Source organism: Camelina sativa, unplaced genomic scaffold (genome assembly GCF_000633955.1).
Source record: "Camelina sativa cultivar DH55 unplaced genomic scaffold, Cs unpScaffold00532, whole genome shotgun sequence".
Classification (NCBI taxonomy): domain Eukaryota; kingdom Viridiplantae; phylum Streptophyta; class Magnoliopsida; order Brassicales; family Brassicaceae; genus Camelina; species Camelina sativa.
Window position 1 is genome coordinate 80053 of NW_010921721.1, and position 16830 is coordinate 96882.

General features: G+C 35.8%; 4 protein-coding genes across 6 annotated transcripts; 3 read left to right on the top strand and 1 right to left on the bottom strand.

Moving 5' to 3' along the window:
- Positions 1-917: 917 nt before the first annotated feature.
- LOC104773396 lies at positions 918-4097 on the bottom strand. Of its 2 annotated transcripts, XM_010498000.2 has the most exons (3): positions 3713-4097; positions 1952-2033; positions 918-1677 (listed from the first exon to the last, which is right to left on the bottom strand). In XM_010498000.2, the coding sequence occupies exon 3, from the start codon at positions 1652-1654 to the stop codon at positions 1088-1090; it is 567 nt and encodes a 188-aa protein (XP_010496302.1). In that variant the 5' UTR covers positions 1655-1677; positions 1952-2033; positions 3713-4097; the 3' UTR covers positions 918-1087. The 2 variants fall into 2 exon arrangements, with proteins under 2 accessions (XP_010496302.1, XP_010496301.1); XM_010497999.2 differs by lacking the exon at positions 1952-2033.
- A 3949-nt stretch (positions 4098-8046) lies between these two features.
- On the top strand, positions 8047-9019 carry LOC104773398. Its single transcript, XM_010498001.2, has 2 exons — positions 8047-8800; positions 8944-9019. Exon 1 carries the CDS (start codon positions 8085-8087, stop codon positions 8760-8762), a length of 678 nt encoding a protein of 225 aa, XP_010496303.1. The 5' UTR covers positions 8047-8084; the 3' UTR covers positions 8763-8800; positions 8944-9019.
- Positions 9020-9070: 51 nt separating this feature from the next.
- On the top strand, positions 9071-12489 carry LOC104773399 (phosphoglucan phosphatase LSF1, chloroplastic). 2 transcript variants are annotated; one of them, XM_010498002.2, is made up of 10 exons: positions 9071-9447; positions 9547-9653; positions 10129-10585; positions 10684-10752; positions 10841-10962; positions 11067-11282; positions 11388-11493; positions 11622-11734; positions 11926-12070; positions 12195-12486. In XM_010498002.2, exons 1-10 carry the CDS (start codon positions 9148-9150, stop codon positions 12312-12314), a joined length of 1755 nt encoding a protein of 584 aa, XP_010496304.1. In that variant the 5' UTR covers positions 9071-9147; the 3' UTR covers positions 12315-12486. The 2 variants fall into 2 exon arrangements, with proteins under 2 accessions (XP_010496304.1, XP_019098194.1); XM_019242649.1 differs by lacking the exon at positions 9071-9447 and having other exon boundaries at positions 9569-9653; positions 10113-10585; positions 12195-12489.
- Positions 12490-13293: 804 nt separating this feature from the next.
- LOC104773400 (beta carbonic anhydrase 1, chloroplastic-like) lies at positions 13294-16795 on the top strand. Its single transcript, XM_010498003.2, has 9 exons — positions 13294-13599; positions 14584-14645; positions 14810-14959; positions 15063-15111; positions 15201-15317; positions 15453-15506; positions 16084-16169; positions 16266-16371; positions 16482-16795. Exons 1-9 carry the CDS (start codon positions 13390-13392, stop codon positions 16644-16646), a joined length of 999 nt encoding a protein of 332 aa, XP_010496305.1. The 5' UTR covers positions 13294-13389; the 3' UTR covers positions 16647-16795.
- Positions 16796-16830: the final 35 nt, after the last annotated feature.

Here is a 16830-nt window from a genome sequence, read left to right on the forward strand (position 1 = left end):
AGATCATATACACGATGTGGGGGAAGACAATACAACTATGCTAAGCTATGCGCGCACTACGTATACACATGCGTACTTTAGCTAGCTGATTCATATGTATGCTAAAATGAGCACCGTTTCTGTTACGGGACAGCTATGACAGTGTAGTTCTATCCCCTATATATTAATAGAGAAGCATTCTCAAGAAAATGCTGATATGTCGTGGTTAGAAAGCTCGAGACACCAATGAATTTATTGCTCTCTTTTTTATGGATATTTACATATAAGTACCATTGAATTATTAAAAAATATTCCTTTTTAATTAATTTAAAAAATCAAACATCTAACAAAATATTTCAATTTTCAAATATATATGAATCATTCTCATAACTATTTTAATTATTAAAATATATAATTATTATATTTAAAACATTTTCAAAACCTGAAATTATTCACCTATTAAAAAATATGATTACTATCCACATATTTAAAATTCAAAATTTAAATTATCACAGTAATTATTATTATAAGGGATTGACTATTTAAATATTATTGGTATAATATTTCACGGTGAAACATATTTGAAATAAATGTAAATTTAAACAAAATAAAAAAAAACTTAGTTATATATTTTGGTTTTACACAAATGAATTTTAGATCCCAAAAAATAATTTTACTCATTACTCTAATTTTATTTGTATAAATTTATCCCGCACATTGTACGGATTGTTACCTAGTATAACTATATTTGCCAAACTACCCTTTTCTGCTAATCATTGTGTAAGCCCTACAATATGGGCCCGAACGAATGAGCCCATCATATCTATACTACATATGTTTTTATCTTTTTATATGTATAAGAACATTTAACCAGTATATATGTATGTACTTTCTTTTTTTCTTAATAATACGTAATAGCTTGTGGGTGAGAAATCTGAAATATGTAATTGTGGAATTTTATTTGCTGCACTAAAAGAATTTCACAAAACAATTTTTATGTATATATTACTATTTTGATGTTGTTTTGGAAATGATACGCCTGCCTAGCTATGAATATATGTATCTCTCTGACTCTCTATTAATGATTGATTAGATTACTGATTGATTACTACTGATGATGAATTGATTGAATTCCAGTGAAGGAGACTCGACCAAAGCCAAGATGACCAATCTGATACAACTCCAACCAAACTCTCTCTGCTTCCACTCTCGCACTTATCCTCGTCTCTTCTTCTAACGACGCCCCCCTTCTTTCTTCTTCCTCCTCCTTCGTCAAACTCCCATCTCTCTCCACCACAAACCGGTGGTCGTCATCTCCGCCACCGCAACATCCACCACCGCTCACCATCTCTGCCGACCTCCGCTTCTGCTGCTGCTGCTCATGTAAACGATCGTCCCGGTTCCTCCCCTTCTTCTTACTCCGGCCGATACATTTCCGCCCGATCATCCAGGGGACCTTAACGAAGGCGAGGGTGAGGAGGTTCACCACGGCGCAGGGACAACAGCAGAGCGCCACGCAGTCAGCGATCCCCGCCGCCGCCCAAGACCGGCACCTTTTCCGGGAGCATCTGGCTGATCTCGGCTCTTCATCGCCTCCTCCTTGACTATTACAGTGGGATTCACTCTGCTCTAATTTACGTGACACTCGATGCGGCTTTTGGCTTTCCTCCTCCATTTAAAAAATTTATAAAATTAACCCTGCCAAAGAAAAAGAAAAAACAAAATAAAGCTTACTAGTAAGTTATACGTTTACATGATACTACTCATTGTTTCCATCACAATATACAGATTTTTGTCCATATACGAGTGTGTATATTACATTTTGTTGTTACTTTATAAATAAAATAAAATAAACTACTAGTAAAATTTTTTTTTAAAAACTAAAAAGAGAGATATAGGAAACAGCAACAAAGATTTCTCCCATGCACTTTAACTTATTGACCAGACAGTTTCAGGTGCATTCAAATCTTACTCACGCTCCCACTTTGGCGCGTATTAGCCACTGCCTTCACTTTAGCCACAGTCTTACTTCTTTTTTTGCATCAACGAGTATTCTGTAGGAGAGTGCCAGCCAATGTTTTTACTTTTTAGTGACCAGTTGAAAAAAGAAAAGATCACATGTCAACGTTACAGCTCTGTCAAATACTATCGGAGTTAGTTAGTTTTAAACTGAGATTGGTTTGGTCAAGTTGTTGACTGGTCTGGTTAGCTTTTTGTAAAATAATGAAAAGTGTTGGACGAACGACCGCGTGGGAGATGAATCTGAAGCTTTTTTTTTTTGTTCGATAGCGGAAAAATAATACTAATACTACTATTCTTTTTACTGGTTAAAACAAGATTAAAAAAAAAACTGTTAATCTGGAGATGTGTAAATAAACTCTTATTATAAAATAAACTCTTATTATAATTTTGGCTCTTTATGTAAACTTTCAAGCAGTATTAATAACATCAGATGACAAAAAAAAAAAAAAAAAAAAAAAATNTTGGCTCTTTATGGTAAGAATCTTATGGTACGGTGGTAGCTTTTAAAACATATACAGTCCAGTCCCTCTATTGATTTTTCAAAATTAATTTATCGCTCCTAAAATATAAAGACGATAGTAGTGTTTTAAAAAAATAATTAGAGATATCAGTGAGACAACGTGGATTATAGTGCGGGAGATCATATCTCACATGGGTTGCCGGGTCCTAGCATGGCCCATTTACGTGGCCCATTTCAAAGCTACAAGTAATACAATACAATACAATACAATACAATACAAAAACATTCAAATGAAAATTTTATTATTCACGTGGGATAAAATAGTGTCTACAATAAGTAGGATACCCCTAGGATTTTAAAAACGATTAGATTTGTAAATGATTTACGTGATAGGTGATAGAAGATATTTTGAAAATACAAAACGATCTCTGGAAAAGAAATGGGTTATCTTTTTATTCGATATGTTACTAAAAAGGAAAGTTAAAGGTGAAAAGTACGACTGTCCCTTTTTCACTTGTAGTATAAGGTAAAAAAAAAAAAGTACATAATTAAAAGGCGAGTCAAAAAATTCAAAAATTTATTCGGCGTTGTAGAATTAATTAATAGACTGACATGTACGAACCTTATACAGTTTATCTATTTAGATTAGGGGTCATTTTTTTTACTTTCCATCATTTTGTTTTGTCAAATGAGAGAACTTGATGCAAATTTCAACATTAACCACTAAATACCCAACAAACTAATTAAGTTAGTTAGTGCAACATTCATTATTCAGCGTAGCTAGTGTGGTGTGCTTAGAAAAAAAAACCCCACACATTTTGATTTATGGTGAGACACTCTTTATGTAGGTAGACACATTATGCTTTTTTCACACTAGGAAAACTGTACTTAGCTAATAAAAAGACCAAAAACAACCAAAAAAACTGTGTTGAACTAGGTAATGTATATATAAACAAAAGAATTGTATTTTTATTACTATCAACAAACATGCAATATTTGGATCTGCATCCGAACATTATTATTGTTGTATAGTATTAACTACTGTTCTTATAAATTGAAACGCCTACTAAACGGATAATGTAACCTAACTAAGCAAGTAAGCATTATTGTTAACAATGATTTATTTTTGTCAGTCACAACAGATTTTAGCCTATAAAATTGTCTTAAAAGGAGATTTGATGAATCAATGAACCCGATAGAGGAAACAACAATGGAGACATCAAGGGGAGGATTATCGAAATAGTTACATACCTTAATTTGTGATGGTGTAATACATTAACCTACTCAAAAGCCATGGATCCTGATTGAAATACTTCTCCGTATGAAGACATCAACGAAAACAAAATCCCAGATCTGCTTTCTGGTCTATAGTAAGAGTTTCTGTTCTATTGAGTTTGAGAAGAGAAAGAGTAGACGAGAAAAGAAGTCGAAGAAGGAGAAGAAGAAGCTTAAAGATGTGATCTGATCTATAAATAATACACATTATATTATATCTTTGATTAATTTGAGTTTCTCTTTTTTCTATGTTTATCTTTTGAAAATCATCTCTTTCTCTATCTCTCTCCTGTTCTCATGAGGATACAGACTCATATGTGTAAGGGTCTTACATGAATATTTTAATCCATTTTAGCAGCTACAAAAGCTCTCTTAAAGCATCAATATTTGTTTACACATATGAACATATAATATACTACTACTCTTACCTAAAATATTAAGTGAAAAGAGTATTTGCAGTTTTACTATATGAAAGTTGTAAATAATTATACAGTATGAAATTTTTTGATATTTACAATTTCTTAAATAACTCGGTTTTAAATCATCAAGTGGGTTACCGGTTAGGTACTTAATTACTAGGTTTAATATAAAACAATGCTACAATTACCCAATATACTGTATTTGGTTGGAAACGGGTTTACAGGAAATATCGGAACTTTGTGTTTGATGAGTCCCGAAGACAGAGAGAATCAACTTATGGGAACTCGGCCCCTTATGTGCATTCCTATGCAATTCGTATTTTATCCTTCTTTTTTTCATAGCATAACATATGTACTATATATAAACATATGAGAAACGAACGAAAATATCCTATTTAATCAGAAATGAACATATTAAAATACTTTTCATAGCACTCCAAAATTTCGTATGGGACTACCTAATATTTAAATCTGTGGTTCGATACCTTGTTTTTTTCTACCTTTAATACATAAATTGTATCGTCGGATTAGTCTCATTCTCATAAGTATATGAGAATATATTGAACTTTGTGAGCCACTTGGATGTATTTATAAGTAGAATAATCATATATGTCAACGTAATTAGTAGGAGTATTTTGGAGTTCTAAAAGTTTAATATGGATTTTGAGTACTTGCGCAAAAACTTTACGTATAGACAAAATTAAAGTTTAGGATATTAAATACTAATACTGTGCGTCGTGAGCGTCGTTGACGCCTTTTTTTCTCTTATGTTTGCTGCCTTTGTAAGCACTTTGCTTGAGCCATGCACGTGCGTCGTATTTAAAGGTGGCCACGTCAGCAACTGAGATGCTCTTTAATTCTTTTAGGTAAGAAAGTTTTCACCGTCCAAATCTGTCAGTATGTCAGTGACACGCACACACCCAATCCAGGCCCAACGCAACGGTCTTCTTTTGCCTATTACATAACAAGAGTCGCGATCTGCGTTTTCCGTCACTGATCACTGCAGTAACATGCATATGTTCTTCCTTTGAACATACAGAGTATGTAACAATCGATCTCCTTTTGTGGTTTGACTGAAAAGAAAACAAGTCAAAACGGCGTGAGCTGCGTGTTGCGGACACATTTGGAAAAATCCATAATGTAATAAATTTAATAATCACAGACGATATATTATACAACTAGCCATCTTTGTCAAATTAGTGGCTTGATATGTGTGTGATTAATATATGTTCATAACTTCATATTATACGTGTATATATATGTATTTACGCGTTCCTCCATAATGAAATATTCTTCTTAAATTTAAACTTCCAGAATTTGGTTGACTAATCAGAAAAACATAGAAAGATGTTGACAAGAGAAAATGATTAGAAACTAGAGAGCATAGAAGGAACCAAATAATTTGGTTTTATTAATTTAGTCGAATATACAATACTTCTCTTCAATTCATGCTTTTAGATATTTGAAAGTAAACTAACTACTTTCCTAATTCTATATATGCATAGTTCGATTAATTATTAATTTCTGTCTCATGATCACAATCCATCACGTAATCTATACTAGTTTATTCGAGAAATAGGTCGTATGTGGTAACTTGACAGACCATTTACCATAAAATATCATCGGGAAAAATGTCATAAAATACATGAACTCACTCATTTAGGCCATTTTAATCATCAACTTCATCACAGACCATTTTAAACATGAAATTGCATTGACTTTCTGTTTTAAACATGAGCTCGTGTTGACTAGGACCAAAGAGACATGTCGTTAACTTGGCAAACGGAGCAACTAACTGGGGTTAAGATATCGTTAACTCTCTCTGTTAAGTCTTATACGACATCGTTTGTCGCTAAATGAAATCGAGAAAACAAAAACCCAATCCCCAATTTCCCCAAAAATCCCTAATTCTCAATCCCCAATTTCTCCAAAAATCCCTAATTCTTCGATCTGGGCTTTCAAATCTTCAATCTCTTTGTCAATGATGGAGAATTTTGGTAAAGCATCTACAACCTCCTCATATACACCTTCTTCAACCCATTTAAACAAGTGGTCCTGAAACACAAAAACAAAACTCAAACCTTGAAAAACACTAAATCAAAACAATGCAACCACTTACATCTCCTTTCTTTGGACAGCGGAAGAAAGGTCTTCCTGGGTTTGCCTGCATGTTCGATGTGTAAAGTACGACATCTAAGCCGCAATGACACTTCGAGGGGAACCCATGGCACCCGCGGCCTCTGTTTTCACCGTGCGATTGCCCAGAATTGCAACTCATGTTTGTAGGATAATATGGAGATGAGAGTTTTCGATATGCAGATGAAAAAATCAAACTTAAGAAGAGAAAACAATGTCGAGAATTAGGGATTTTGTTTTGAGAATTAGGGATTTTTGGGGAAATTGGGGATTGGGTTTTTGTTTTTTCGATTTCATTTAGCGACAAACGATGTCGTGTAAGACTTAACAGAGAGAGTTAACGACATTTTAACCCCAGTTAGTTGCTCCGTTTGCCAAGTTAACGACATGTCTCTTTGGTCCTGGTCTACACAAGCTCATGTTTAAAACAGAAAGTCAATGCAATTTCATGTTTAAAATGGCCTGTGATGAAGTTGATGATTAAAATGGCCTAAATGAGTGAGTTCATGTATTTTATGACATTTTTCCCAAATATCATCACCATTGTCTAGAAGTAGTCACACAGAAGAAAAAAAGAGATTTGATAACATCGTACAACTACATTTCTTGGTTCTCATGTTAAAGTCCAAAAGCTTACAGCAAATGTGGAAATATTTGATCTTAACTATTTAACAGAAACTGCTAAGAATTAGGTCTGGACTCTGGAGAAGGACGGCCCTGAGTTTTGGCAAATTTGGGCTTGATGAGGCTACAGATAATCAAATAGAATGTATTTGGGAGCCACATATACAGCAAAAAAAAAAGTATGACTGAATATTCAAACTAAATTAAAAGTCTCTTAAACTATGTATATAGTTTTAAGCTGCATGCCAACTCATTGCTTCACATGTAACAGAGAAATGTAACATGGAGAACAATCTTTATGGAATATTTATTGATAATTAAAAAATAACAATGTTTGAATTATTCGTAAGAGAATATATATATATATATATATATATAACAGATTAGAATTCCAACAGCTAGCAAGTAACAATGTATAATTTATGTAGCAGAACATGCCAAAATGGACTTCAATGTTGCTATCGGTTGAGGAAATGGATATTAGCATGTGGTGCAATATTATAATAATCATGCTTGTTTGTATGCTCAATTATATCAAATAAGAATGTTTGGTCTTGGGTCGTCGTCATGTAGATCTTAGTGCCGACGAGAATATGTATATTGCAAAGTTGTTATAATCAATTGGGTTATCGGAAACAACATTTATAAATTCGCTAGAGGTTCAATATATGTTTGATTCAACTACGCAATTTTAAAAATCTTAGAGAATAACAACTACGTACTGGACTCCAACCAAAATATAGTAATAATAATTGGTGGTAGTTATTTTGATAATCACTTACTGCTAAACGTAAAAAGTTCAAAAACTCTTATAAAAATATTTGTAGAGTCAGTCGCAGATCATATGATTATATATGTACATAGAGTCTATTAAAATAGAGAAATGAATCACGTGTTCACACAGATATTAATTAAAGAAATGACAGAATCGCAAAATGATTATGTGAAATCTGAATACACGTCTAAGATATTATAGGTTGGTTGATGAAAAAAAAATGGATCATAATTTGAAGATGGCGATAATCGTCAGCATTGACGTACGTACGTGTCTCTAAACTTCCCATAAAATAAAGACCACGAAAGCGAGACCGCGTTTTATGTATAAATATTGTTACAACACAGACACACAAAGATACAGACAACGCGGTTGGTGAAAGAGAGAGAGAGATATGGAGGAGAACAAGGCAAAATTAGTGGAGAGAGAACTAGACAACAAAATGCATGAGTTTTCCTCAACGGTGTCGTATAGTCCAAGCTTCAGCTGCTACGCTTCCGGTGACTTCGCAGCAGCCGCCGTTAAAGTTTCCCGCGAGAGCCAGATGATGAGCTACAATCTCGCTAAAGTTGACTCCGTCGAAGACGCTGACTTCGAGTTTGAAACGTCGCCGTTGCGCGAAGACACCTTCGTCCACTTCCCGCCCTTCAAGAAAGATGTCGTTTTCGTCGTCAACAAGAAACAAGATGATGACTTCGAAGAAGCCGCCGCCACTGAGAATATATCGGAGTGTTACTCCGGGAATTGTCTGTGGAGTCCGCTTAGATCCCCGGCGGCTGGTTCGAAGCGCAGCCGTTTAAAGAAGCTTCTTCTAACGAGAAGCCATAGCGACGGTGTGGTATTGGCCCCAAGCGCATCGAAACGATGCTATTTAAAGGAGTTTATGAGGAGGAGCCACAGCGACGGGGGTGACGCAAGCAAGACGAGCTCCCCGGCCCCGGGGGTGAAAGGGAAGAAGGAGAAAACAACGTCGTATAAGGTCGGGGAAGGAGACAAGAGAAGGAAATCTTACTTGCCATACAAGCAAGATTTGATCGGAGTATTCGCCGGAATTCGAGGATTTCGTCGTTAATTAAATGATTTTACAACAACTTGACCACTATTATAGCAGTTAGGCACACTTTTACTTTTGTTTAAACTTATTTTGTAATTTTATACTACTTTTCTACTTGCATGTAACTTTGTATTATTATATTGATGAAAGTCCAATTCAATTAGATAATTTATTTTCTATTTTTGGTTTTAAATACTAGTATACTAAAAAAAAGAAGACACGTGTCACATGTGGAGAAAAAGGAAGCTAGATTACTTCCACGAGAAAGAGGGACCCACGTGAAAGACACGTGGACCACTAGTTCCTTACCCTCTCTCTCACTCGCTCGCTGTTGCTCTGCCTCGTTTTCTGCTGCGCACAGTTTCGTAGTTTGCTTCTCTCGATTGGGATCTCCGGTAGGTTAATGATGGCGTTTCTTCAACAAATCTCCGGTTTCGGAGCTCTCGAACGATCTTCTCCTCCGTCTATTTTTACCGGATCGCCGTTCCAGAGGAGCGGAAGAGGCGGAATCGCATACTTTGGTTCTAGGGAAAAGGTCGGATCCAACAGACGAAGACTCGTTCTCAGAGTCGTAGCGTCGTCGTCTTCATCTCCTTTCAAGATGAACTTGAATGAGTATATGGTCACCCTTGAGAAGCCCTTAGGGATTCGATTCGCTCTTTCAGCGGATGGCAACATCTTCGTCCACGCCATCAAAAAAGGGGTAATCTTCTATTATTTCTCCATCTCAACTCTTTTAGCTTCTTATTGAAAGTTTCTTCTAGCTCATCTCGTCCCATTGTTATAAATTGTTTTTTCGTAGAGCAATGCGGAGAAGGCAAGAATCATAATGGTTGGAGATACACTAAAGAAGGCCAGTGATTCTTCTGGTGGTATTCTTGTCGAAATCAACGGTTTTGGTGATACCAAGTATGACATTTTTCTATGCCCTGTTTCTTTTAAATATGCCTCTTAATAGTGCTCTTGTTGCTTTATGACTAGTTAACATTTGAAATATTTAGTCACTGCTTAGTCCTTACCCGCGTTTGATCTGAGTTACCTGATTCATACCTTGCAATATTCTGCCATCTGATTGCTCTTGTAAATCAACCCATAACATTACGTTTGCCTATATAACTTGGTGTTGCTAACACTGTTGGCTAGAGATATTTCCCATGTATTGGATGGTAGGATTACTAGTAATTTGCTAACCTGTGTTGTTTTAATCTGGAAACATTCATGCTTGTATCTTTCTTTTTTTTCTATAGTTTTAACATTTAACAGTTGTAGCTGGATTTTTCAAGATTAATATATTTATGTGCAGTGATGTGAGTTGAAAAGCTGACTCCATTGTTATGTTTTTGAATTTTTCTTTTTTATTTCTTCCAGTTTTTTATTTATTCAGGAAGATGCTGGCAGAGAAAACAGGATCTTTTAGCCTTGTTCTTGAAAGACCATTCTCTCCATTTCCAATCCAGTATCTGCTTCATTTGAGCGACCTTGATTTGCTCTATAACAGAGGACGTGTCTCCTTTGCTACTTGGAACAAAAACCTTTTATCCTCCAATCTGAGAGCCTCTCAAGGCAATGGAAACTCTGGCTATGCTGCTTTTTCCTCGAAATTTTTTACTTCTCAGGGATGGAAACTTCTGACCAGACAGAGCAATTCCTTTCAGTCAGGGACACAGAAGAACATTCTTTCTCCACCTATCAGTCCACTCATCTGTGTCTTTTCAGAAGAAGTTTCTGGAGATGGGGAATGGGGTTATGGTAATTTCCTTTTAGATGAATACATCAAAGCCCTTGACCGATCAAAAGGAGAGCTGTCTTATAACCATGCTCTTGGAATGCGCTACAGCAAGGTCTGAAATTCTTTTCTTTTCCCGGATTAGTCTTGTTTCATATTCCCTCGTTCTGTTCAATCTCTCAACACCACTCTTCTCTTGTTGGCCTTTTTCAGATTACAGAGCAAATATATGTCGGCTCATGTATACAAACAGAAGAGGATGTGGAAAATTTGTCGGAAGCAGTGAGTCTTTTATATATAATTGTTATTTAGGGTGTGCAATGATAGAATTGCAAGTATGCTTTAAACTGGTCAAGCTTTTCTACTACAGGGAATTACTGCCATATTGAATTTCCAAGGTGGAACTGAAGCTCAAAACTGGGGAATCGATTCACAAAAAATCAATGATGCATGCCAGAAATCTGAAGTCTTAATGATCAACTATCCTATAAAGTATGCAAAGTCATATCGCCATGAGGCACATCATGTGCTTTCTTTTCCTAGCGCTCTAATCAGTTGTGAACATGAGTAATAGAGTTTTGATATTTTCGTGCCAGGGATGCAGATTCATTTGATCTTAGGAAGAAACTCCCACTTTGTGTCGGGATTCTACTACGGTTACTTAAAAAGAACCATCGTGTCTTTGTAACTTGTACCACTGGTTTTGACCGATCATCGGCTTGTGTGATTGCTTATCTGCACTGGATGACTGATACCTCTCTTCATGCTGCTTATAGTTTCGTTACTGGATTGCACGCTTGCAAACCTGACAGGTTTTTATCCATCTCATCTCTGTCTTGACCATTGACCTGCAGACGATGGACGACTTTTTCTGTTTTGATGTATATATATGTCGACTTATATGTAATTTTTCACAGACCTGCAATTGCTTGGGCAACATGGGATCTTATTGCAATGGTGGAAGATGGCAAACATGATGGGAATCCAACACATTCTGTAACCTTTGTGTGGAATGGACACGAGGTGACTATTGCGTTCACATGCTTTTATTAATTTGTTGCAATTCTTTAGAACTCGTGATCTGTAGGGTTGAGAAACCAACGGTACTGGCCTCTGTGTTTTAAGTTACACCTTGGGTTGCTCTATTACAGGGGGAGGATGTATTGCTAGTTGGAGATTTCACAGGAAATTGGAAAGAGCCTATAAAAGCAACGCACAAGGGCGGTCCACGTTTTGAAACTGAAGTTAGACTTTCACAAGGAAAGTAAGTCATTCTTCTTTTACCTTTCCCATTAAAGCTTATGCTCAAGGTTCAACAGAAAAACGTCCCATAATTTTCCCTGCATGTTAATTGTGACTTTTGAGGGATCGCAAAGGTATTATAGTTTGGAAACTTATGAAAATGCACTTGTGTCATATAACTTGGTGATCGTTGACAATTTGACAATGTGGCAGATACTACTACAAGTACATAATCAATGGTGACTGGAGGCATTCAACAACTTCACCAACGGAAAGGGATGACCGAGGAAACACGAACAATATAATTATAGTTGGTGATGTTGCTAACGTTAGGCCTACTATTCAACAACCAAGAAAGGTTACTCCTACAATGCAGTAGTCTCTTCTTTACACAATAGGAAAAACTTTGATGTGTTCCAAGTTATATCTTGCCTGATTGGTTCAAGACATATATCTGAAGCAACTTTTACAATGTTTTGCAGGATGCAAATATCATAAAGGTGATCGAGAGAGTTTTGACAGAGAGCGAAAGATTTAGGCTAGCAAAAGCAGCTAGATGTATCGCGTTCTCAGTTTGTCCAATAAGACTATGCCCAAAGTAGAAGTTCTTTAATTGGCATAAGTTAAAATATTACATCTACTCCTCTGTCTCTATCCATTCCTCAAGGTACTTACTAATGTCGTTGTGAAAAACATTGCCTATGTTCATTTTTTACTCCGAATGAATAAATAAAAGCCACATTCGACACACTCTGTGACAAGAGAGTGTTGACATTATGTTGTGTGTGTTTGCATGAAAAAATGTCGACATAGTTTCGCCATTCCCCACTTTACATATAAGTCCCAAAAACCAAACCTATTGCATTGCTCATCTATCTTTCTTCTTCAATTTCTATCTCTACTAACATGTTAAAAGGAAACCAAAACTCTTTTCCTTAATTTTGCTTCTATGATTTATGGTCATGGATGTTCCGAGAGAAGCGTGGCCAGAGAGAGAAGAAGCTTTTTTTCTTATGGATTTCTTCTCTCTTTTTTTTTTTTTTTCATTTTTGTTCTTCGTTCATGCTAAGAGTTTCACTGAATCTGTTGCTTGATAAGATAGAGCAACAGTCCATGATCGATGTAAATCCTTGCACATTTTCCGTAACTACATCGTTTGCATCTTCTGGATGATGTAAAGTGTTAGCAATGTTTGGTTTCCGGGCTTAGAGAAGTATGGTTCTTTCATATGCACCACAAACAATGGCCTAACATCTAAAGTGGGTGGTGGTTATTTAAGATGAAAGCCTGAGAGGCTGAGAGGGTAAGTGAAAGAGGCTGATCCTCGTTTTGATGATAAGGGACCTTATCCTCTAAACCTTTTTGAGACCTTTTATTTTCTAAAAATAAATATACAACTAAAAGCTGAAAGAACAAAGAGCACGTAGATTTTTCAAATCTTGTGCTAATATTCCTCATCCACAAGAAGAGATGAAACTTTCATATTCACCGCACCTATCGTTTTCGTTATCCTCGTTCCCACAAAACCTTACCATAAGTCCATGAGAGACACCACTCTTTAAATCAATGCTATAATACATTCACTTAAGCAGTAGCTTCCATAAGAGACTAATATATAACTATAAATAAAATCTCACTATCAGTACTCTCCAGTCTCCGCTTCTCTTCACCAGCAAAATGTCGACCGCTCCTCTCTCCGGCTTCTTCCTCACTTCTCTCACTCCTTCTCAATCTTCTCTCCAAAAACTCTCTCTTCGTACTTCTTCCACCGTCGCTTGCCTCCCCTCCTCTTCTTCCTCCCCCTCCTCTTCTTCCCGTTCCGTTCCAACCCTTATCCGTAATGAGCCTGTTTTTGCCGCTCCTGCTCCTATCATCGCCCCTTATTGGGTATATACATTTTACATTCATCTCTTTTTTTTTCTTAATCTACGTTATTACTTGCATACATGATAGATATATAGTTACATTGTTGATTACTTAGTTATAATAGGGTTCATCTATATCTACATATACATGAAACTAAATTTACCCTTCCTTTCGACGTAATTTTTTACTTTATAGTAAGTTCTTCGCATTAATTAGTAACCCCGATAATTTACGGACGGTTCTTTGTTATTATTCAAAAAGCTAAATGGTTCTTTGTTTGTTATTCGGTATTTCAAACGAAAAACTTCCAAAAATCCTGGAAAATGTCACGTGTATTTCACATCCTTTTTTTTTTTTTTTATTAACCTTACTATTATGTGTTTTACTTTTGGTCGTTAGCGTGAGTGCGTGACACTGAAACAATTACCCAAATTAACAAATCTCAGACTAGCTTAGTGTTTCAGCTTCCAAATGCTCTTACCGATTCCGATCCAACTTCACATTTATTCCTCAAACTACTTGCTTCGACATTTAATGATGTCAAAAAAACAAAAATGACCTTAAACTATTAAAAAGCGTTATTGTGTCTCTACTCAAAATCCGACATTTTTAAATTTGGGAGCTGGAACGTACGTAGGATCCACGTGATAAATTTACTAGTATCTTCGCCAAAACGATTTGTGAAAACTGAGACGTGTGTTTTATGCATAAACCATATAAGAGCGTGTGGAGCATATTCACGATGAAGTCGCCATCTATATTTATTCATTCAACCTACCGATTTGGCTCCTAACCACATTACCGATCTTCCACCCCAAAAAAAATTAAAATCGTATAAAAGACATTAAAGATTGTACTTTCATCGTATAATAAAGTGTTGAACTGGTTGATTGTAGTTTCAACATTTAAAACACGACAAGAGCCGCTCTCTACTTAATTACTGCCACGAAAATATCATATACTACTGGATTGTCTTCTAATTTTATTTGGTCAACCAACATGCAGAGCGAAGAGATGGGAAGCGAATCATACAACGAGGCTATTGAAGCTCTCAAGAAGCTTCTCATGTAAGTAAAATACACCTCTTTATTCACATATACTATTAGCATATGATCAGATTTACTGGATTGAAAAAGACTAAACACATTTTAATAAATTAATAACGGGGTGTTTCAGTACACCAGTTAACAATATATTTGTGAATTAACAATGATATAATATATATGGGCAGCGAGAAGGGAGAGCTAAAGACGGTTGCGGCGGCAAAGGTGGAGCAGATCACGGCGGAGCTTAAGACAGGCACTTCGTCCGACAAGAAGGCTTTTGACCCCGTCGAAGCCATTAAGCAGGGCTTCATCACTTTCAAGAAGGAGAAATACGAGTATATTATATATTTTCTGTTTTCTTTTATTTTCTTAATTTTATCACCAATTTAATGACTGTAGATTTTAACTAGTTCATATTTTTAATGTTTTAATTTGCAGTTCCAACCCTGAATTATGGGGTGAACTCTCCAAGGGTCAAAGTCCTAAGGTACGTAACTAGAAATCATGATTAATTTAGTTAACAAAAAAGTATATATACAGCATATATAAACATTTAAAATGTTCATGGTGGTGCAGTTCATGGTGTTTGCTTGTTCGGACTCACGTGTGTGTCCATCACACGTTCTCGACTTTCAGCCAGGAGAGGCCTTCGTGGTTCGTAACGTCGCCAACATGGTTCCTCCTTTTGACCAGGTTAATCCAACACTTACTTTTGTCTTTACATATACTATCTTCCAGACAGAATCCTTCTGTCTTAGACCATGCTACTTGAATTTTTGCCTGAGGAGTCCTAACGTTGACTTTTTCTATGGGGATTGAACTTTGCAGGTCAGACACACTGGAGTTGGATCAGCCGTTGAATACGCGGTCTTGCACCTGAAGGTGAACGAACTCCTAATTCTTTTATAGTTTAGTTCTTCATATGTAGTTTTAATGGGCCGGGCCAAAAGGCTGAAGATGGGCCCATCGGGTTTCCCATATTAGGGAAATATTAATTGTAGTTATGTGTGATATATTTGTATAACTAAAATAACGAAGAGAACACATATGATACAATTAACACCTTAAGAGCATCATTAATCGAGAACGACTCAACGTTTCTCAAAAAAACCAAAAAAAATATTTTTTTTATAAATTATTATTATTTATTTATTTCCTCATTGTTGTTCCACTTAACAAGTGACACATGTCACACTTGTTCTGAGAATCGATTCTCAAGTGACTTGGGAAAGAAACGATTCCTTTCTTTTTTTCTTTCTCTCTCTTTCTTTTATTATTTTCTAATAAGAGTATCTGAGAGAGTTACTCCCAGTAATCATGGTCTAACAACAAAAACAAAAACCTGAATTTAATGAAAAAATGAGATATATACTGAGTTTTAACATATAACATTGTTAATTTTTATGAATAATATTAATAAAGTTCATGTAATTGATTTTTCTTTTATTTGTGAATGTAGGTGGAGAGCATTGTGGTAATAGGACACAGCGCATGTGGTGGAATCAAGGGGCTTATGTCTTTCCCCTTCGATGGAAACAACTCCACGTATAATATCTTCCTACCCATTTAACTAATTTTTGACATCAATTTTTTTAAGGAAAAAGTTATTAAATGAGATTATATATATGTTATTAACTGCAGTGACTTCATAGAGGACTGGGTCAAAATCGGTTTGCCAGCCAGGACTAAGGTTCTAGCAGAACATGGAGATGCAAGCTTTGAACACCAATGTGCCCAATGCGAAAGGGTACATATATACATATATGTTTTCATTCTATCGTCAATCCAGAATCCAATATATACATACGAGATGAGCTGAGATGAGATTTTAATATAAATATTATTAATTGAATGCAGGAATCTGTGAATGTTTCACTAGCAAACCTGTTGACATATCCGTTTGTGAGAGAAGGACTTGTGAATGGAACACTTTCTTTGAAGGGAGGCCACTTTGACTTCGTTAAGGGTGCTTTTGAGCTTTGGGGACTTGAATTTAACATCTCCGAAACTAGCTCTGTATGAACCACCAATCCATCATCATCATCATCATCATGATCATCCATCATCAACATTATATTCATCATACATAAATATATATAACTACGCCATATGTAATTTGTAACGTGCCTCTTTGGTTGTGATGAGTTTATATATCTCTCTTCTCCTCTCTACCAACTTTCTTTATATCAATAAAAAAAAAAAAAAA